Source organism: Aethalodelphis obliquidens, unplaced genomic scaffold (genome assembly GCF_003676395.1).
Source record: "Aethalodelphis obliquidens isolate GAN/ISIS:26980383/991018 unplaced genomic scaffold, ASM367639v1 scaffold71, whole genome shotgun sequence".
NCBI lineage: Eukaryota > Metazoa > Chordata > Mammalia > Artiodactyla > Delphinidae > Aethalodelphis > Aethalodelphis obliquidens.
This window is the reverse complement of record NW_020838015.1, coordinates 288004-311801: the sequence shown is the minus strand read 5'-3', so window position 1 is coordinate 311801 and position 23798 is coordinate 288004. Positions and strand designations below refer to the sequence as shown.

At 41.0% G+C, this 23798-nt stretch overlaps 1 protein-coding gene across 1 annotated transcript; it reads left to right on the top strand.

Annotated features, from left to right (window-relative positions):
- Nucleotides 1–735: 735 nt before the first annotated feature.
- DYNLT3 (dynein light chain Tctex-type 3) lies at nucleotides 736–11336 on the top strand. Its single transcript, XM_027091230.1, has 5 exons — nucleotides 736–836; nucleotides 3291–3332; nucleotides 8327–8450; nucleotides 9108–9185; nucleotides 9483–11336. Exons 1-5 carry the CDS (start codon nucleotides 807–809, stop codon nucleotides 9557–9559), a joined length of 351 nt encoding a protein of 116 aa, XP_026947031.1. The 5' UTR covers nucleotides 736–806; the 3' UTR covers nucleotides 9560–11336.
- The last annotated feature ends 12462 nt before the right edge of the window (nucleotides 11337–23798 follow it).

Genomic DNA, 23798 nt, shown 5'->3' with positions numbered 1-23798 from the left:
CCTCAGTTTCATCTTGAAAGATGGGATGATGGTAACAGAACCAAACCTGCTGGGTTCTCACGGGTTTAAATGAGAAAATCCTTAGGATTATCTGAAACTTCGTAATTTTTAAATAAAGGTAACCATTGTTCTGCTAATATTTATAATTTGATTTAGTATATTTGTACCTTCTCTCCTACAAATTAAAGTTCTTTTGTTTTTTGGTTTCTTTTACATAGTCATGGAGGAGGAGGTCCGCTTCAGGAGTTGGAGTACATACAGCATCTCGTTTGATCCTCACAACCAGCCATGAAATAGGTGTAATTTTGTTTTCATACGAGAAAACTGAGGCTGTGGGAGGTTAATTTTTCCAAGTGACATAGCTAGTAAGAAGACAAATCAAAGCAGCTTGTTCACCATTGCGTTCACTACACTTATTTGCTGGATTATGATGCACGAATATGTGCATATAACCATGGCAGTGGGCACTCATAAATACTGCAGAGTTTAGACGGACTGACGCTAGGTCACTCCATCTGACCCACACCGGCACAAATCCCAGCTTTTTAACACCCAACCCTCGTTTCCAGAAAGGTTGGAGGTAACAGAGAGTCACTTCCAGTCGCAGGAATCCTGCGGGAGGGTGGGATGGGAGTCGGAGCGGGGGTGGGGAGGGCAGGAAGGTGGTAACGCTGTGACGCAAAGGCGGGGCCTGCGTGGGGAACGCCCCGGGCCATAACCGGGGGGCGGGGCCTCCCCGGGGCCAGTACGCGGCCGCGTAGCTAGACCTGCCCATCCCTCAGCCCCCTAGGAGAGCTGGCGCCACCATGGAGGAGTACCATCGCCCCTGCGACGAGGTACCGCCCCTTCACCGCCCGCGAGCGACCCCCGTCCGCCTTGGCGCTTAGTCTTGGCCGGGTGGTCTCCCGGCACCCGGCGGCCCCGAGAGTTGGGGTGCGGCGTCCTCCGAGCCCGGGTCCTCTCCTCGGGGCCCGGGATCCGCTCCGCCCATCCTCGGCTCCCCACCCCGAGGGCCTGAGGGTGGGCTGAGAGTCGGGGTGGCAGGGGCTGCTGGGAGCACAGGGGGCTGGCAGTGAGGTCGGGGCCGAGGGGTGGAAGGCCTGACTCGGGGTGCGTGGGGTAGGGATGGGGTGGAGGGAGCCGCCAGTCTGCAGGGCGGGCCTCGGGAACCGGTCTTCCTGGCTGCTTCCTCCGCCCCTTGGTGTCCCAAAGCAGGTGCCGCATCCCCGCCAAGCGAGGCCCTGGTGGCAGAGCCGGTCCCGCTCCCGGGCACTCTCGTCTGGGTGGTTTGGAAGGAGGCGCCTTATGGATTAAGGAGCCCTTGCTTACTGACTCAGGCTTCCCGAAACCTCACCAGAATCCCGTGATGTCATCTGTCATCTTCCTGTTACTGATGGGGGACTCTGACTTTCATGGCGGCTAAGTGACTTGCCCAAAGTTAGAACTGCCAGGAATGACAGATGCTCCATTTGAACCCAGACCTCTGACTACACAACTACAACTCTGGCTTCACTTTAACCACGATGAGGATGAGGCCTGTTGGATCCCAGAATAACCCGTGACAGGGCAGTATAAACAAAGACATCTTCTGTCCAGTGGTAGCCACAGGTGAATGGTGCGGTGAAATAAAAGTAGGCAGGCACGTGGTGGAGGTGCAGCATAAAATGGTGTATCATTAGACCCCTGAAAGGGGCTTCTGAACCATTCATCTCTAGGATGTGGGCTTCTGCAGAAGCTAAGACCACATTTAAATTCATTACTTCTATGCTGCAGGTGGCATACACACCTCAAGGTTAGTGGTAAAGTATTCTCATTTTAGAAATTGAAGCACAAGCAATTTCACCCTCAAGAAGCACTAGTCTGCTGACTCCTAAGAGGTTCTGTACTGCAGTACCCCCTAAATACCTATATTTAAAAAGAAAATTACCTGCGTTACCATGGCCACCCAGTACAACCTGATTATCGGGTGACCTTCCAAATTGAAGTGGAATGGACATCCCATTTAATTTGTAGACCACTTTTGAAAATAGATAAGGACCTTATTTGAAGGTAAAATGACCATTTTAATAGGGGCAGTTGTGACACCTGTTTTCATGATATTTCTGATTATTTAGGGTATTTTTATTCCTTTGTTGTTGGGGAATTATCTGGTGTAATTAAATGAGTTGAAAATATTTTAAATCTGTACTCAAGATGGTACTTATTTTCAGAATTTACTTGGTTTTTGAACTGTTTTGTTGTAGAGTGGGATTTACAAACATGCTGATGTCATACAGCACCTAAAAACGTCTCTATGGAAACAAATCATGTACTACCTGAAGTGCTTTGGTTTAGATTGCAATCTTATCACGTAGCCTAGTTCTTGACTCTAGGACATTTCCTTGTCATTCATGGTTGCTTTTAACTCAAGATTGTATCAAGCCACTCCACAGGAAAGACTAAGTTGCCAGACCTGTTATATTATAGGTCTATATAGATTATAGGTCTAACATATTATTTATATGTTATAAAGTGACATTAATTTGGAATGATCAAGTATTTTCATAACCTTTAACTCAGAAAAGCCACATTTTTGCCAAGCATAAATTAAAAACAAACTTGAAACTTATCTATTCAGCATTCTTTTCTCACTCCCCCTCATTTTCACTTAGCTGCAACTATTTCCTGTGTACTGATAACACATCCTTATACCCACCTCCTATTTCCTGAGCTTTACAATCCAATAATCCTCAATCTCTGGTGTTCATCAGAATCACCAGTAAAGCACTTTTTTTTTTTCTGTGCTGTCCATATCTATTTAAAATTTTTTTATTTTATATTGGAGTATAGTTGATTTACAGTGTTGTGTTAGTTTCAGGTGTACAGCAAAGTGATTCAGTTATACATATACACATATCTATTCTTTTTCAGATTCTTGTCCCATATAGATTATTACAGAGTATTGAGTAGAATTCCCTGTGCTATACAGTAGGTCCTTGTTGATTATCTGTTTTATATATAGTAGTGTTATATGAGTAAAGCACTTTTTACAAAAACATAGTTGCCCAGGCTCTGCTTCAGAACTAATCAATCAAGATCTCCATGGAGGTAGGTGGGGAAAGCATTTTGCGATTTTAAAGATGATCAAGGTGGGATTAGTAGCCTCAGTAGACTTAATGCCCCTTTTCACTGTGGTCTCCTGTCACTAAAACCTGTCTAGGCCAGCCTAGGTTATTCTGTGTAGCATCATAGCTACCAGGAAAAGGAAGTCTGTATTGAAAACAACTTTATCTTTTGTTTTCCATCTTTAGGTCGGCTTCAATGCTGATGAAGCCCACAATATCGTTAAAGAGGTGAGTTACATATCTTGTTCATCTTGAAGATTGATGCATTGGTTGAAATTTTAAAAAGCTGTGTTTTGACTTATGGCACAAAGTTAGAAACCTTCGTATTAAAGCAAGATTTTTCATATTTATTCACTAATTCTTTATAGGGGTGCTTCTATGTTTGTTGTGTTGGATGCTGTCAGGCATCTTGGGGCTTACCCTGAAAGGGATAAATATTGATCTAGAAAACTGGCTTGCTGTTTTCTAAACTGATTCTCTGTCTTTTGAATAAAAGAACTTTTATTCCAATGGGGCCAAATATTATTTTAAATGTTAATGCCCTAAAAGTATATAGGTAAATTATATGTATAGTATAATAAACATATAATTATAGTATATACATACATATATATGTATGTATATATATATATATATGTGTGTGTGTGTGTGTGTGTGTATATATATATATATATATATCAAGTAAATAAAAGACCCTAGAAATATCTGCTTTGGTTATTGTATGCTTTTTTTTTGCCCAATATAACTGGAAAAATAGGGACTTCCAGTTGTTAAGACTCTGCACTTCCAATGCAGGGGGCACAGGTTCGATCCCTGGTCGGGGAACAAAGATCCTGCATGCCTCATGGCACGGCCGCGCACACACACACACAGATTGGAAAAGCAATCACTTAATATCTTTTAGACACTGATATGACGGTAAATCAGATTCTTCAGAAAAATATTTGAAATATGGTATGTGGCATCACATACAGACGAACTGTGGGGAAGGTATTTATGAACACTTTGAATAGTCCTGAGTCATTTTTAACTGTGCCAAATCCTAGAAAAAAATAAGCTGGCCTGGAAGGTAGGCTTGTATTGTGGGCATGGCTGTTGCGGCCCGCGTCCTAGCAGCAGGCCCCAACTACCTTTAGGCTTGGCTGGATTGGCTGGCCCTCTGGGCACTGAGCACCATCTCAGTCCTGAGACGATGCCTTACCTGCCTGAATGCTTAGGGCACGAACTCACCCGGAACTCACCCAGGGCTGGCCTCGTAAAACTAGGATCAACGTGAGGTCTGAGAGAGCTGGATAGGCACCTGAAAATCCCGCCATATTTTAATAGTTCAAAATCATGTATTAGAGCTTTGTAGCCAGGAATATATCATTATTATAACAAAATGCAAACGTTTTCGATACCTTGACAATGCAAAAGCACAAATGAGGGCAATGGCGGGGGGTGGAAGAAGGGATGGAGGTCATGGGAGGGCAGGAGTGATAACAGCTTCAAAGTGGAAAGTCAAGAGAGACTGTCCTTGGTGGATGGAACATGAAGCAAAGGATGCTGGGGTATTAGAGGAATCTTTTAAATAGTACCTTCTTCTTTACCCACATTATGAACCATGTGAAAAGACCAAAGAGTTAGTAGAAAGAGAACCAAATATCACCTTTATTATTGATAAAAACTGAGTTGGAGATTGGAGCTTGTTTTGCTAACTCCCTACCTGTTCAGTTCAGACCTTGGAAGAGGCATCCAAGGGAAAGTTAGAGTCAGCAGAGAGAAACACTCAACCAGGCTGGTGCCTTTCGTTGCTCTGGGTGAAGAGGGAAGGAGAAACCAAATAGCGAAGTCCAAGGCATTTGGGAGACTGGCCCTCCCAGATGAGAAAGGTACCAACCAGTAGCTCACTCCACCTCCATGGGGAGGAATAATAACAGGTGGGACGAGAGGCCAGGGATGATAAGGAAAAAATCCTCTGCGTGGAAGGAAACATCCAGAGTAGAAAAGAAACATGCTTCTAATAATGTAAATATATTGAAGTAAAAATAGCAAATTCATTATATTGAGGGATGTGGGGAGGGGGGGCAGGAGGTGGCAGGTGGTCCTAGGGAACTAAATTTTCATCTGTCATAGCAGGAGCTCTAGGGATGTTGTCTAGAATTCATAAATCAAGAAATAGTTATATAAACATTATTTAGACATGTGAGTGACCCTTAAGAGATAAAAAAAACAGTTGTACCCTAAAAGTGTTTCTTCTGTGGAAGGGGGCTGGGGATGGGAAAGGGTGGGGAGGGGATTCTTATTTTTCATTGTAAGCTCTTCTGTTCTGTTGGATTTTTAAACCCATGTGCATGGGTTACTTTGATGGTTTGTTCAGTTAAAAGAACCATGCTTCTTAAAATGAGATACCCATATTGAGTGGTGGCTAGGAGGTCCTAGAAGCCACTGGGTACATTTTTTTTTATTAAAAAAAAATTATTTATTTATTTAGGCTGTGTCGGGTCTTAGTTGTGGCACGTGGGATCTTTCATTGTGGCGCGCGGGCTTAGTCGCCCCGCGGCATGTCGGATCTTAGTTCCCCCACCAGGGATCGAACCGGTGTCGCCTGCATTGCAAGATGGATTCTCAACCGCTGGACCATCAGGGAAGTCCCCACTGGGTGCATTTTAGAGCATCAATTTTACTTCCATACTTGCAAGAGGGAGTTAAGTAATATAAATAATTTAACACCATTTTCAAATGAAAACAAACTGATACATTATGGAGTCAAAAGCAAGCTTCATTTGAAATTTTCATATAAAATATGAGACTCGAAAGACATCTCAGGTTTGCCACAGCTGGCTTTCAGGTACCTGTGTATCCCCTTCCCTCCCCCTCTCTTCCCATGAGCCAACTGTCTTTGCCATTGAGGTATTTGAAAGGTGATGGGGGGGGGAGAGAGAGAGAGAGAGAGAGAGCGCGAGCACTATTTGAAAACATTTCAGCACTTCCCCGATGATTATACAGTTTCAGCAGGCATTTCTGTTTTTCTTATCTTTTGCTGATCTCCTTATTTTCTTAGAGTCCTTCCTCTGAGTCCCTATGCTAATATATTTTTCCTGCTGAAGTCTTAGAGCCACTCACTTACTGGTGATATACATGTTTTATTTATTGTCAGTAATAGAATTTGCCCACAAATTTTCATATAAAAAGTGAGTTACAAATGGAATTAACTTGGAGCTTAATCTAAAGTATATTTGATTCAGGATGCCCAGAGAGTATATCAAAGCCAGTATTACTTCAACAACAAACATGTATTGAGTGCCTGCTCCCTGCCCGAGTTCTGAGTTTGGCCCTGGGAATACAGAGCAGGTTAAGGACCTCATTATCTAGTGGGCCTCCTGGTTAAGTGGTAATGAAGAAGGCTAAATGTTAATTAATAGTAATTAGCAGGGCTATTTACAGTGGCATCCACATGCCCCTGATATTTCTGTTGTTTGGAGCAGAACTTGAAGCAGTCCTATTAGATAACCTGAAAGTAAACAAGGGCTGGTAGTTTCCCATTAAGGTACAGCAGTCTAGGGAGAGGAAGAGGTTTCCCAAAGGCCGTCAGCTTGGGTATGGTAAAGTCAGGATTAATCTCTGTCCCCGTGATCCTTGGGCCACTGACCCTCCTAAGTCTTCATGTTACATTCTAGGAGAGTAATTTGAGGTACGTTGTTACCTTCTTCAACCCCTCTAAATGTTAATTTCTCTTCTTGCGTTTTATGATTAGTGAAGAGTTTATACTATTCAGCTTAAGATTCCATATTAATTAGTGCCTCTACTATAGTCCAGTTGTAGTAAATGAAAGCTGCAATGCGCACGTGTGTGTCTGTCTTACTAAGCTGGATTCTATAAATGAATTGAATGAGTGCTTTATTCTCCAGGTTCTTTCACTTGAATAAAAAAATAATAGCAAAATAAGTCAGAGAAAGACAAATACTGTATGATCAGACCAATATGTGGAATCTAAAAAAATCCAAACTCATAGAAACAGAGTAGAATGGTGGTTGCCATGGGGTGGGGAAAATGTCGGTCAAAGGGTACAAACTTCTAGTTATAAGATGAATAAGTTCTGAGGATCTAATATACACCATGATAATTATAGTTAACAGTACTGTATTGTACACTTGAAGGTTGCTGAAAGTAGATTTTAAATGTTCTCAATACACACACACACACAAACAAAAGGTAAGTATGTGAGGAAGTGAATGTGTTAACTAACCTTATCGTGGCAATCATTTCACAATATAACGTGTCAAATCATCACATTGTACACCTTAAACTGACACAATGTTGTATGTCAATTATATCTCAATAAAACTGGAAAAAATAAGATAACAGCAGCAATAATTATAATGATGTAATAATATCTGTCATTACTTATGTGTTTACTCTGTGGCAGTCACTGTGTTTGAGCACACGGCTTTCCTTATCTCACCCCATCCTCACAACAACTTGATGAGGCTGTTATCCCTACTTTAAAGATTAGGAAAATAAGGGGTTTCGAGAGATTAAGTCACTTGTAGAAGGTCACACAGGGGTGGCTGAGGTGACCTTAAAACCTAAGACTGTGATACTAAACCGGTACTCTTAATCAAGTATCAGAAGTGGATGCACGTAAACACCGTGGAAAATTAACTTTCTCTTTTTAGAGTGCCTAAAAACTAGCGTTTGTTGATGATTTACTTTTAGTGGCAGGTGTGCTTGTTGTTTGATAGCTAAGCAGTTACATAATATGAAATAGGATATAATTATTGTACATGAGAAATATATCTTTAAGTTGGTCTCATCCTTTGTTTCTAGCATCTGAAACCTAGTTCAAATCCCAGCTGTTTCAAAGCCATTCTTTAACCAATTGATATCACCCGTTTAAAATCTCCACCCCCCCCCCCCCCCATAATGACTTACCACCCTTGATTAGTCTTCCTTGTATTATAGAGTTCTTTTAGTAGCTTCTCTGCTAGACCGTTAAGTTCTTTACAGTAGAGGCCATGTCACATTTATCTTTATATGGCCTGTAATATCTCACAGAGTGAGATGACGCATGCGGAAATGCTTTGAAAATTCTACAACAGTTAGGGATGATGCATAATAAATACTTAACAGATGCATATCTTGTAAGATGTTTTATTAGGTTATAAGTGTATTTTATGTTTTGAATAAATTTTTTGATGTGATATGTGTATACTTTGTTTAATTGTCCTCTGCCCTTTTAGTGTATAGATGGGGTCTTGGGAGGTGAAGATTATAATCATAACAACATCAACCAATGGACCGCAAGCATAGTGGAACAATCCTTAGCACATCTGGTTAAGCTGGGAAAAGCTTATAAGTATATTGGTAAGTATCGGTGTCCTTCTTCACTAGTTTACTCACCTTTGTTCCTGTGGTTTTTCTCTGAATTTACAGAATGTAAATGAATGAGAGACACTCAAGTTGGATACTAATAGGGGGTGAAGGACTTCTGACTTATGCATCACAAAAATAATCTGTGATAATACCTAACAGATGGAGATCTTTCACAACTCAAAAGCAGTGTGAACTCCTGCCAACCATCTACTTGTCTTGGTAGCATCATCCTTTACATTTGCATCGGTTATCGTCAGTGAGATTCCCTCAGCCCTACTGTCTTCCTTTCATCAGTGCCATGCCTCCTTACGTGTAGGACTGTGAAGTACCACACAATACTTGTAAAGTGGAATATTTTCTTTCTTTTTGTGTCTGAATTATGCCCATGGGACAAGGCACATAATTTCACCCAGATTTTTCCTGCAGTGCCCGTCACCATTGGTTATGGCACTGGGCAGCAAACAGACTGGACCCAGTGGGGTCAGAATCATGCTGGTAAATAATCAAGATGAGACTTATTTTTTTCAATCCATTCGCTGAATGCTTTGTTTTCTGTTATTTTTTATAGCTTTTAGAACTCCGAACTCAAACACTCAGGTACGTTTTCCTTCGTTTGTAAGTGTTCTTACTGTGCAACTTTATTTTTAGTGACCTGTGCGGTGGTCCAGAGGAGTGCATATGGCTTTCACACAGCCAGCTCATGTTTTTGGGACACCACATCTGATGGTAAGAGACTTTAAGCTGATTCAAACAAAATCCAACTTCTAGCAAAGTCAAATAGTGTACTTGTTATCGAATCCTTATTTATCTCTAATTAAATTCCCACAAGACTTTATCAACAGAATTGCTTTGTACCTAGTGACAAGTATGCCGTCAGACAAATAGGAAATATGAAGATTGAACAGATTGCAGGAAATGTGATATTAAAACCTACGAAAAATGTATATATATATATATTTTTGTTTTCCTGGTAATTCTGATGTTTTGCTGGTATTTCAAAGTCCTTTTGTTGTGTATTTTCAGGAACCTGTACTGTAAGATGGGAAAACCGAACCATGAACTGTATTGTCAATGTCTTTGCCATTGCTATTGTCCTGTAACAGGCTAAAAATGTTCGGCCAAAACCATTAACAAGAATTTGTCACTATATCCTTTCTAAAAAGAGTAACAGTTACTTATTCGTGTGCTAGATGACAAGTGTGCAAATATGCTTCAAAACTATCAACAAAAACTGAATAGTGCAAGCAAGCAATCTCATAGGAAGTTGGCAGATTATCTCATATTCCTACAGCATCATTTGAATAGGAAAACCTCAACATTAGCAAAAAAACAAATACAGAAATATGGCATGACATGAAAATACAATCTTATATTTACACTGGCTTTTCACTAATAATATGTACCTAAGAAGATGGGGAAAACCATTCAGATAATTAAATTCTCTTTCAGCTAGAAAAGTTAACAGGGATAAATATATGAACAAAAATACTGCAAGGATAAATGTGGAGAAAATGATAATAATTAGTTAACACTTCTTAGTTTTTTATTTCTCCTTCTTAGTTGTACATATGATTTAGTGGAAAGTAATTCCATTCTTTTTCTTTTTGGCCGTGCCACGCAGCTTGTGGGTTCTTAGTTCCCTGACCAGGGATTAAACTCGCACCCTTGGCAGTGAACGTGCAGAGTCCTAACCACTGGACCGCCGGGGAATTCCCTTAAATCAGCTTTTTAAATTTCAAATTCTTATTTACATTTGAAGGTGAATTAAATCAGGTAAGGTAAACAAAATTAGTTACAGTGTATGATGAAAAGTATATGACTCTAACAGCTGCCTTACACTTCATTCATTCCATGTGTTACAAACATTTACTGAATGTCTGTTATGAGCTATTTCTCTGCTAATTATAGTTATCAATATGCTGTTCAAATTCTAAGTTTCTTTTGGTACCTATTCAGTTGGACAACTGACATTTATGTTTGGGAAGAAAAAAAAAAAAGAGTTGTTTTACAAGAGAGGAAAAAAGTGAATCTGGTTATCCAGGTAGAAGTAAGCAAATGAAAAGCACTTATTGCTGACAGAATTATAGATGTAATTTTAAGAATTGCTCCTAACAAGCAAAAAAATGCATAAAATATGCAACTCTTAGTTAAAGGCCTTATTAGCAGTATAATATACAAGTAGTAAATTTTGTCATTGCTTTAGTTACAATCATCTGTAAATAACTTTAAATACTTATTATGTGAGGTTCAAATTGAGTGGGGTAAAGTATAAAACGTATACAATCATTAGCAGGTTATTGAATATCTCAGGGCTTATGAAATATAGTTAAATTTATTAAGAAAATAGAAGATGAAAAATTAGAGTACACAGCTGGCCACCAAATGCGAAGTCAATTTGCTATTTAACCTTGAAAACAAAGTCAATTTTGCATATTACCACTAACACTAATATATATAGGGAGTGGAACCATGATTCATTGAATTCTGGGGGGAAAGAAAAGCTTAATGTTGACAATATTAAGATAGTATTCTTCTAGGAATACTATGTGCATGTTTGATATTTTGCTGAGTAACAATAATTGTTCAGTGTGTAAGAAGAAGATGAAGAAAATACAAGGATGGAGTTTAATGCAGTGATCTACATTTTGGGCACGTCAAAATTTATCAGTCATTACCTTTATGTTAGTTTACGCTGCTGGCTTTTGTGCCTTGAAGATTATAATAGTGACCAAAATACATCTGTGCGGTTAAGGCTTGCTTTTGATTATTGTTATTGAAGCCTGATTTTAAAAGAATAATAATCAAAAATACCTCGTGAACTTGCTGTCTGTTCTGTTTCTAGTTAAAATGTAATAAAGATTATCTTCCTGCACTGTACGTTTGCTTCTGGATGTTCACTGAATAGTTAAAGAAATGGCATTGTCTTTAAGAAATTCTAAATAACAGGAATGAGGAAGAGAAATGAATGTCAGACCACATAGATACATTGTACAGAATAAATGCCATTAAAATAGCAACCCGAACCCAGTGTTGACCATTACAACATAAATAACAGCTCCTATTTCATGCCTTTTATTATTTTTAATAAAAAGTTATTTTAAAAAGCAGTATATGGGCTTCCCTGGTGGCGCAGTGGTTGAGAGTCCGCCTGCCGATGCAGGGGACGCGGGTTCGTGCCCCGGTCCGGGAAGATCCCACATGCCGCGGAGCGGCTGGGCCCGTGAGCCATGGCCGCTGAGCCTGCGCGTCCGGAGCCTGTGCTCCGCAACGGGAGAGACCACAACAGTGAGAGGCCCGCATACCGCCAAAAAGAAAAAAAAGGCAGTATAAAATATATTCTATAACTATTTATTAGCTTTAATAACTATTTTTTGGCAAGGAATTTTGTCCTATTTGTCAACTTTCAATCGAGTTGTTGCTGTTTTTTCTGTTTTTAATTAAAGACTTTAAGTATGTAAAGTTAGGGTATTCAGATGTAAGTACTAACTCGGATTTTTGTAAAGCTATAATTTTATGTTTGTAAAGTACCTGTATACAGCCCTAAATGATGGCAACATCTCATTACATTTTCTGTGGTAAAAAGTACTTTTTTGCTCTTCTTTCCACGTTGGATGTTATCTAATTATGAGTCACTGAAAGCATTTTCACCACCTACAGTCATCATCACATTTTAAAGGTAATCTTACGATGCTGCGGATTATATTTTTAAAGCTTGAGTAAAAAACCTTGTCTATCCTTGATAACAGTTTTTTAAAAGCGGGAGAAAAATCTGTGATTTTTTTTGTAGCAAAGGAACTAGGTCTTTTTTTTTTTTTTTTTTTTTTTTGCGGTATGCGGGCCTCTCACTGTTGTGGCCTCTCCCGTTGCGGAGCACAGGCTCCGGACGCGCAGGCTCAGCGGCCATGGCTCACGGGCCCAGCCGCTCCGCGGCATGTGGGATCTTCCTGGACCAGGGCATGAACCCACGTCCCCTGCATCGGCAGGCGGACCCTCAACCACTGCGCCACCAGGGAAGCCTGCAAAGCAAAGTTTGAGAGATGAATTGAAAATTTCACTCCATGTGCTACAGTCTACCCAAGGGGAACTTGTTTTATAATCTAGAAGGTGGAGCTATACTTGTGGCTAAAGAGGCTTATAGTTTCAATGTCTAATAATTCAGTAAAATTGACCTTTGCATATTTACTAAATTCCCTATAAAAGGATCTTAAGCATTCAGCCTTTACAAGATTTAGATAGCCACCATCAATATACATTAACCTCAGTGGTCCAGGAGATTCTAGCCCACCTTGTCTAATTGCAAATCCTGTATTTCTCACTGTGGTCCCAGTCAATGTCATCCCATGTCATCCTTGGATATGTAGGATATATTGACAATCCAGGCCTAATTAGAGATGGCCCCTAACTGCTTCATAAAGAGTATCTCTTCCCAAAATGGTTTCTAAGGATCTCAGAGATGAAGCGGGAACTTTGTACAGACACTCACAGTACCACCGGGATGGTATGTATCTTCCCTATAGGACACAAAATGTGGGCAACTATCCCCACTCTGGGATGCTTTAACGGTGAAGCCTATATGGAGAAGTTTCTTTGTAGTTCTGCCTAACCAGGTCAGGGAATTTGATGCCTGGGCTTATCCAGTAATGTATATTCAACTTTCTTCATGCCAAAATAAACCTTTTTATTTTACTGAATGCTGTGTCTTTTTAGATATTTTTATGTATGCCCACTTCTAACTTGAGATATTTCAGTCTGGGTTTCTCAAGGCAGAGTTTTACATGAGGCAGTATTATTACTTAATAAAGTAATAAAGTTACTTAACTTAACTTTACTTTATTACTTAATAAAGTAATAAAGTTCTGTTATTTTCATCCCTAGTGAAAATTAAGATTGTATCATGTACCAACCTTTCCTTAACCTGTAATTTTGTAGGCTAGGAATTTGGATTAAGCTGCATGAGCTAACATAGGCTTTCACGGTTAATGCTCATATAGAATACCACCCAAAATGATGAGGATTAGAGTAGTGGTCTCTGAATAATTAAATTAAAGCAAACTTGTTCTGTAAAGGGCCAAAAAGTAAATATCTGAGACATTATAGGCCTTTGCAACTACTCAAGTATGCTGTTGTAGTTTGAAAACAGCCCAGGACAGTATGTAAATGAATGGGCACGACTGTGTTCCAATAAAACTTTATTTACAAAAACAGGTGGCAGGCTGGTCATAGTTTAACAACCCCTGTATTAGAGTAAGAGGTGTTTCCTAGCCACTTAAAAAATTATACCTTAATAATTTGAGAACTTCTTTCTTTTTGTTGTTCTCAGTTATAAACAATGGAACACAAAGCACTTTTATATGTTATGTTTTCATTATCTTGGACTCAGAGGCCTTACCAGTAAACCAAACTTATACTCTCCTTATTAAAAGAAAGAAGGGCTACAAATCAACTTCTCCAAAACTAAAGTATTCCTTTTTTGATGTATATCACCTAACTTTTCACAAGTTTACAGATAATTTTATATCTTATTATATTGGAGTTCATTTTACAACCTTAGTTAAAGGAACGTTATTATAAAAAGGTTAATGTTATTTACTGATTTTTGCTTTTCTTGTGGCTAGGATGGACTCTATTCTACCCAGAGAATCACCCATGCATACTGGACATGGCAGTCGCCCATTCAATGCCTCCTCTTAGAAATCACTCACACACACACACACACACACACACACACACACGAAACTGCACAGCCCACAGATGAAATGACCCTGCCCCACAGTTTGGGGAAGTAGATGTTCTTTACCCAGGAATGGCTACATATTGCACTAGGCATGAGCACCTGACCCAATGATGGCTTATCCATAGATTGATTTTTAATCCATAAGGTGGCTGGGATACATTAAGCTAAGCAAAGTATTGATAGTTCTCTCTGAAGTTTGGATCAGAGAATAAGGAGAGCATTATTCAATAGGAGAAAACGGGGGGAGAGAAAAAGAAAAGCAGAAGTCTCGTCAAGGACTCATCCAAGTTTTCTTATTAGCAGAACTGTCATCACAGCTGCCCTCTCCTCTCGCTACCACCCTCCAACCCAGGGAAGATAGACCAAACTTCCAGTACCAGCGACACCAGCAGCAGTGTTGAGAATGGTGTCACCAGCAAATGTGGCAGAGAGAGTGGTGTGTTAGGCAGGGAGCTGGTTGATGGGAATGGTCTGGTAGATGGCTTAGAATCACCAGCATAGGGTGATTAAAAAAAACAGAACAAAAACCTGTACACAAACGTTCATAGCAGTGTTATTAGTAACAGCAAAAAACTGGAAATCACTTTGACCATCAATGGGTGAATGCTTTAACAAACTGTGGTACATACGTGGACTATTACTCAGAAAACACACACACAAGAAGTTGTATGAATCTCCAGAGAATTACGCTGAGTGAAAAAGCCAATCCTAAAAGAATACTGTATGATTCCATTTATATGACGTGTTTAAAACAAAAGCTTAAAAAATGAGGTTGGAGATAGTGGAGGGGGAAGGAGGGAAGGGGGCAGGAGGGAGGGGGGGTGGTTATAAAAAGCCAACATGAATCCTTGCGGTATTGGAACTGTTCAGTATCTTGGCTTTGGTGGTAGATACACAAACTTACACATTATAAAATTGGGTAGAACTAAATACACACAAACGAGTACAAGTAAAATTGGGGAAATCTGAATAAGGTGGGTGGATTTATCAATGTCAATATCCTAGTTGTGATATTGCAGTAGAGGTTTGGAAAATGTTTCCATTGGGGGAAATTGGGAAAAGGATACAGGAGATTTCTCTCTACTATTTTTTACGACTGTATGTGAATTTATAATGATATCAATAAAACTTTCAATTAAAAAATGAAGATGGGGGCTTCCCTGGTGGCATAGTGGTTAAGAATCTGCCTGCCAATGCAGGGGACATGGGTTTGAGCCCTGATCCAGGAAGATCCCACATGCCGCCGAGCAGCTAAGCCCGTGTGCCACAACTACTGAGCCTGCGCTCTACAGTTCGCAAGCCACAACTACTGAAGCCGCAGGCCACAACTGCTGAGCCCACGTGCTGCAACTACTGAAGCCCACACACCTAGCGCCCATGCTCCGCAACAGAGAAGCCACTGCAATGAGAAGCCCGTGCACCGCAACAAAGAGTAGCTCCCGCTCGCTGCAACTAGAGAAAGCCCACACGCAGCAATGAAGACCCAATGCAGCCAAAAATAAATAAAATAAAAATAAATAAATGAAAAAAAAATGAAGATGGACTAAAGACAATTTCATATAAAAGAACATAAAAAAGCAGATCAACTTTTGGTCGGTTTTATTGTCTATAAATTCTCTACAATGTGCCCTCTTATTGCTTGCACCCAGGGAAGACCACTCCCACCATTGCCCATGATATACCACTGGATAGAGACATAATAAAAGAGAAAAAGTGAATTGCCAGAAAAGCCAAGCTCTTCTGTAATGAGTTGATCTCTTAATCTGGAAAATTCTATGCCTTGACTCTCTTAAATGTGAGCTTCTGAATGATTCATTGTAGCAAGGAGAGAATTACACTTAGACCAAAGAAGTGTTAGTGTTCCCTAAAGTATATCAGAGATATGGAAGAGGGCTAAATATTTCAGTAAAAATCAGGGTACTTTTTATAGTTATTTATCTGTTTATCAGTCAGTGGACATTTGGATTATTTCTCATTTTTCACTCTTCTGAAAAATGCTGCTATGAACATTTGTGAACAAGTTTCTATGTGGACATACGTTTTCATCTCTCTCGGGTATATGCCTAGGAATGTAATTGCTGGGTCACATGGTATGAAAGGTGAGGTGACTATTGGATGCTGGTAAGTAATCAACAATGCCCACTACACTCCCACAAAGAAATCCTCTCACGTAATTACTGAAATAGATAGTCATCTTGATCTAGTTTCTGTTTTCCTGTTTGGGATAGATATGGATATAAGAAATACTTTACTTTCAAGTCAGAAGGAGAAAGACAAATACCATATGATATCACTCATATGTGGAATATAAAATATGGCACAAATGAGCCTATCTACGAAACAGAAATGGACTCACAGACGTAGTGAACAGACTTGTGGTTGCCAAGGGGGAGGGGCAGTGGGGAAGGGATAGAGTGGGAGTTTGGGGTTAATAGATGCAAACTATTACATACAGAGTGGATAAACAACAAGATCCTACTGTATAGCACAGGGAACTATATTCAGTATCCTGGGATAAACCGTAATGGAAAAGAATAGAGACTGTGTATAAATGCATAACTGAGTCACTTTGCTGTACAGCAGAAATTAACACAACATTGTAAATCAACTACACTTCAATTAAAAAAAAAGAAATACTTTACTTTCTTGTTAACTTTTGTATTAGTTTTCTATTGCTGCTTAAACTTGGTGGCCTGAAACAACATGAATTTAGTCTCTTACAGTAAGTGTTAGAGGTCAAAATTCCACAACAGTCTTACTGGACTAATGTCAAAGTTTAAGCAGCGCTGCATTCCTTCTGGAGGCTCTAGGTGAGCATTCATTTTCTTGCCTTTTCTAGCTTCTAGAGGTTACCTACATTTCTTGGTCAGTGGTTCCATCTTCAAAGCCAGAAATGTAGCAATTTCAAATCTCTTTCCTCTTTGACCTCTGCTTCTGTCATCTCCTCCTTTGACTCTGAGCCTCCTGCCTCTATCCTTCCCTTTATTAGGACCCTTGTGATTACATTGGGCCCACCCAGGATGATCTCCCATCCCAAGATCTTTAATCTAATCACACCTGCAAAGTCCTTTCACCATGTAACATATGAAGTCTCAATTTCAAAACCTCAGTTCTTTTCAGCATTGGTGTTTGGACCTAGGGGGTCTCATAAATAGTACACCTCTTCCCTTCCTGAGTTCTGAACAAATTAAGAGGCAAGGAGAAAGACAGGTTAAAATCGAAGTATCAGCTTTCTGAGAAAAACAAATATCGTATATTAACGCATATATGTGGAATCTAGAAAAATGGTACAGATGAACCGGTTTGCAAGGCAGGAATAGAGACACAGATGTAGAGAACAAACATATGGGCACCAAGGGGGGAAAGTGGGGGGAGGGTGGTGGGATGAATTGGGAGATTGGGACTGACATGTATACACTAATATGTATAAAATAGATAACTAATAAGAACCTGCTGTATAGCACAGGGGAATCCACTTTGCTGTACAGTAGAAACTAACACAACATTGTAAAACAACTATACCCCAATAAAAAAATTTAAAAAAAAAGTATCACCTTTCTGAGAAAAATACCATATGATATCGCTTATATGTGGAATCTAAAATATGATACAAATGTATTTACAAAACAGAAACAGACTTACAGACATAGAAAACAAACTTATAGTTACCAAAGGAGAAAGAAGGGAGGGGAGGGATAAATTAGGAGTTTGGGATTAGCAGATACAGACTACTATATAGAAAATAGATAAAGAACAAAGACCTACTGTACAGCACAGGGAACTCTAGTCAATATCCTGTAATAAACCATAATGGAAAAGAATATGAAAAAGAATATATATATAAAATATACGGATATGTATAACTGAATCGCTTTGCTGTACACCAGAAACTAATACAATGTTGTAAATCAACTATACTTCAATAAAAAAAAAAATTTTTTTAAAAATCACCCTTCCGTTGGAGAATGGGACTGAGGGAAACTGGTCTTTTTAATATTGACCCCCAGAATTAGAGTTACCGCCCAGTCATAAGCAGAAACATACTCTCTGATGAATCAATAAAGAGGAAGGTAAGAAGAAGCCACTCCACTTCCCAAGGCGGGAATGAGTGAGAGAGTAAAGAAAGATCAGGAATGCTCTGTGAATTGATGATTCTCCACATGGAGAACCATGTGAAATCCCTTTCATATGAAATCCCAACAGGAGTGGGGATGAAGCACTGCTCCCTTAACACTTGTCACTGATTCCGATTTATTTTTTTAAACACTGTGTAGCCTAACCTTGTACAGGCCAAAGAAAACATGTCCGTGGGTTAATGTGGCCCATGGGTCATTAGTCTGCCTCAATTTCATGGTCTACCAGCCTCTACCTTCCCCTCCCACCCTATCCCAGTCTCCTCCACCGTTCGCCTGATGTGGTCGGGCACTGTGATCGTTCTACACATGGTCAACAGGCAAGGGGAAGAAAATTAAGTCAGCTGTTGTCTGGCCTTAAGGCCAACGCAGTATGTCTGGGAGCAGCTATTATTCTTGCACCCTTGATAATACTAACTAGAGAGTTACCACAGAACTACTGTTCTGTGAATCAGTATGCTCTTTGGGGAGGGCACTTTGGCAACGTCTATCAGTTTTTTAAGTGTTATATCCCATGAACACAGTTCTTAACATCTATACAACAGAAATAATAACATGAATGGATAAAAACAAACATTTTCCTTGCAATACTATTTGTAAAAGCAAATTAAGCAAACAGAAGAAAACAACTAAAATGTCCACCAATAGGGGAAGAGAGAAATTACGGAGAAGAAAAGGGGAAGTATCACATTTCACTTTATGTATTATATGGTTAGAAACAGTTAAACAATTATACATTACTTTTTAAAATGTAATTTAAATTACACAATACATGAATGCATTTTTTATGCAAAGCTTTTCCATATAACAAAAGCTTAACAAGCCCCTTGCTCCCTATCTTATCCCCTTTTGATCTCCCATCTTGCCATCCACTCCCAAGGGTAATAGGAGGTAATAACTGCTATCATTTTGATGTATATGAGTCTAGGGATTTTTCCACATTTATATACATGTACGCATGTATTATTTGAAAAATGTATATAACATGTTATTCTGCAGCTTGCTCATTTCAGGCAACGGTATGCCTTTGGGATTTTTGTTCATGTCAACATATACAGAGCCACCTTGTTGAGTTTAGCTGCTATATTGTATCACATGGTATGGATGGGCCACAGTTTATTCCATTTCTTATTGGTGGACATTCCACCAATGTTCCACTCTTACAAGCAATGCTGATATGAATACCTTTGCTCAAAGCTTCTTGTGTCCACGTGTGAATGTTTCTCTAGAACACTTTAGAATTGGAATCATTGGGTTATAAGATGTGTACCTTTTAAGTCTTAATAGATCATATTTCTTCTGTAATTTGTCTTAAGAAGAGAGAAAGTAATTCAGACTCTTGAAAACAGCAAGCAGATATATTTGTACATGGGAGGGAATTTCCCCTCCCATGTGCAAATATACATGTATACACATGGCTAAAGAGACCCTGTGCCAGCCCTTAAAATGATCCATTCTAATGGGATTCATCGGGAATCACAAAGCACAAAAATCATACACGCTGGGCCTGCTCTTCTCATTCCTAGGATATCTTACCCGCCCAAGTCTTTATATGTGATTATGTGTATTTGTGTGTGTGTGTGCTGCATAGAACTTGCAGTAGGGTTTCTTCTGCATGACTGTCCTGAACCACAGCAATTGCTGTGGAAGTAGGAGGGAAATGTGTAAATGTAAGAAATATAATGGAGTTTGAATTATCTGGAACTCATGACTGGTAGGTCTAGGGAGCCAAGCAGAGAGAAAAACTAAGGATGCCATAGGGTTTGGTTTCTCATCAGTTGAGCTGAACAAGGTTTGTTGAAGTATCTAAAATCACACGGAGCACCATTCACTGGGATCAGCTTCGTTAATGCCCGTAGCTTTGCCTCTTTGCTGCCAACAATGGCATTTGACTGGGAGTAAGAAGGCCTCCATTTTAGTTCTGGCTCTACCTCCGGTTGGCTATGTGATCTTGAAGTAATCATTTCACCTTTCTTCAGCTGTACTTTACTCATCTGTACAATGAAGAGGGCAGGTTAAGCCCTTTTATTTTATTTGATTTTTAATGTATTTTAACAGGTAATACATTTTATTTATTTATTTTTGGCTGCGTTGGGTCTTCGTTGCTGGGCGCGGGCTTTCTCCAGTTGCGGCGAGCGGAGGCCACTCTTCGTCGCGGTGCGCGGGCTTCTCATGGCAGTGGCTTCTCTTGTTGCAGAGCATGGGCTCTAGGTGTACGGGCTTCAGTAGTTGTGGCATGTGGGCTCAGTAGTTGTGGCACACGGGCTTAGATGCTCCGCGGCATGTGGGATCTTCCCGGACCAGGGCTCGAACCCATGTCCCCTGCATTGGCAGGCAGATTCTTAACCACTGTGCCACCAGGGAAGACCCAGGTTAGGGCCTTTTAAACTTTAGTATCATGGACTAAAAAAAAATCCAAACCAAGAGTCTTCTCATCTAACAGATATTTGACACGACATCAACCATTTGCATCTGTCCAGAAGCTTCTCTGGTACTTTTTCCCTCATAATATGTTATAGGGCTCTACAGAACTAAAATGGAACAAATAGAAAATCCAGTGTTTTAGACTGGCACCAAGCAAAGGAGCAGGTTCAAGCAACAAGCCTGGCTAAAGCTGGCCGTGATCCAGAAACAGGAAAGACAGACGGAGAATGAGCAGCAGCTGAGGCCAGAAGGCTTTGCAACATTGGACGATATTGTTCTCCAAGTCGGCCCACAGGACATATCTTATGAGAAAACCCATATCAATTCTACGTATGATATTTACAAATTTTTGACTCTTTGGCTTTAATGGTTCAGGGCAGTGTCAGAGGAGGGGCCTTAGAACCCTGTCTGTTCTATTACCATTTGGGCCAGTATTCCCCAAGTGTTGTCCATAGACCAACCACCTACAGTGGGAAGACCGGAAGTGCCAGCTAAAAGGAAAATGCCCAGGCTCCGTGCGTGCTTGATGTGCTGAATCAGAGGTAGAGGGTGAGGTAGGGGAGAACTGGAATTCTCCATTTTTGACATTCTCCTCTGGTGATCTGTATGCATGTTAAAGTTAAGGGAACCATTAGCCTTGGGAGTCCACTATGTTCAGGACACATTTTAAACATAAGATCTCCAGTCACACAAAAACAAGAATAAAACGTGTGTTGCTAGGCAGAGGTAAGATGCAAACAGTGAAGAATACAAGGGGGATGGAGATGCCTCCGGCAAGTGAAAGTCTGAAGTGGGAAGGTTAGGGATGGCTGGACTCATAGACTCTTTTTCTTAATTTTTTTTTTTTTTTTCCGGTACGCGGGCCTCTCACTGCTGTGGCCTCTCCCGTTGCGGAGCACAGGCTCCGGATGCGCAGGCTCAGCGGCCATGGCTCACGGGCCCAGCTGCTCCGCGGCATGTGGGATCTTCCCGGACCGGGGCACGAACCCGCGTCCCCTGCATCGGCAGGCGGACTCTCAACCACTGCGCCACCAGGGAAGCCCCGGACTCGTAGACTCTTGATAGAAGGGAGTGGAGTGAGAAGGGCTCATCATGAAGTCATACAGAAATCCTTCCTACAAGCACATGTGGCAGACGGTTATGAGAGGAGGTTGTCTACAGCCTGGATTAAGGGGTGTGTTTTACATCAAAACTTAGCTGTCGGGGTAATGTCTTCCATTAAAACCAGTCCCCTGGGATGCTGAAGTCATGTGGGTAAGGAAGCATGGTCAGGTTTCAGGAAGGAAAAACACTGCGAGATCTTTATCCCAGGCAAACACACATGTGCACACACACTTCTGGTGGCTACAGGCTTTGAGAGAGAGAACCCTGACATTTTTGTTTTGCCTCTCTTCTTCCAGGCATTTGTCTTCCTGTGCAGGTTAGCTGTGCTGCCACCAGGGGACAGAAGGACGCCACTGATTGTGTCCTGAAGTCTAAGCTTCAAAATCTCTGCTCTCCCTGAGATTCCAAACCATGGCTCTCTGATGGCTTTGATCACTTACCCAAGATGGATAGTCAGAGATCTCCAGCTTTTCCCATAAAACATATCCATTTGTTCAAATGGCTAAAATATGTCAGAGTTTAAACCTATCACACTGGAACCTGCATTTCCCAGGCCTCTGAGTATAAGTAGGAGAAACAGAGTAGTTACTGGTTTGTAGCAACTCGTCCTCAGAGAAATCACCAGAATTCCAAATCCTTCTGTTTCATTTGCGGTCTCTGGGCTGGGTGTCTCATTTGTATTCCTCAGTAGCCCTTCTGGGCCTCCTCTTGCCACACTCCCAAGACCTACTTTCCTCCCCTAGTCTCTTCCTACGTACAGCATGAAGTCAGTAATTCATGCAGTAAACATTTACTCAGGGTTGATTACGTGCCAGACACCATTCCAGGCTCTGGGGAAACGAATGAACAAAACTCTCCTGTCGTGGAGCTTACATCCTATTGGAGAGGCAGACGATAAACAGGTATGTTCAGGGGGTAAAAGGTGCCATAGAGAAGTCATAATAAGTAAGAAGTTACACTGGCCGGGGGGTGATTCAGGGAGGGGACAGTGGCAGGGCTGCTGTCTCAGATGGGGTGGTCAGAGCAGACCTCTCTCATAAAGGTGACATTTCATCTGAGAAGGGAAGGAGGTGAGGGAGTGGATCACACAGATTCCTGAGAGAAGGCGCCTTCCAGGCAGACGGAACCATAAGCGTAAAGATCTTGAGGTGAAACCAATCTTGGTATGTTTAAGGGACAGAAAGTGGCCAGTGTGGCTGGAGCTGAGTGAGAAAAGGAGGGACTTAATTGGAAATAAGACCAAATAGGTACCAGGGGACTTGATCACATGGGACCACTTCTGCGTGAGATGACGTTGCGCTGACATTTTTGAGCCGAGGAGGGATGTGATCCCCATGGCTGCTGTGTTGACAGTGGACAGTAGGCCGGTGGGGACAGAAGCAAAGAGCCCCATTAGCAGGGCCACTGCGGTAGTGCAGGTGACAGATGACAGTGGCTCAGACTAAGGTAGTTATGGTGGAGGTGATGAGAAGCAGAGGAGGTTCGATTCTGGACATGCTTTCAAGATACGGTCGAGAGGACTTGATAATGAACTGCCTGTGGTGTGTAAGAGAAGAGTCAAGGGCAGGCTGAGGTTCTGGGTAAGGAAATGGAGTCTCCACACACTGGAGTGGGAAGGCCTGGGGGACAGGCAGTGTAGTCAGAAGAAAATGAGAAGAGGGTGGGGTCCCGAAAAGTCCAGGGAAGAGAGTTTCGCAAGGAGGGAGGGTGTGATCAGTTGTCATGCATGAACGAGGTGGATGGCATCCCTTGTGGTTGCAGCTGTGGTGACAGTTGCTGCCCACCCCACAATCTCACTGATATCAGTGGACTTTTCTGTCATGTCCAACACTCGCTAGTCCTCCTTTCCCAAGTGTTAGAGACAATTTTCATACACGACCGCAAAACACGACTGTCCTCTGTGTTCCGTTCTCAGTTTCCTGTTTCTTGGAGCCCCACTAGATG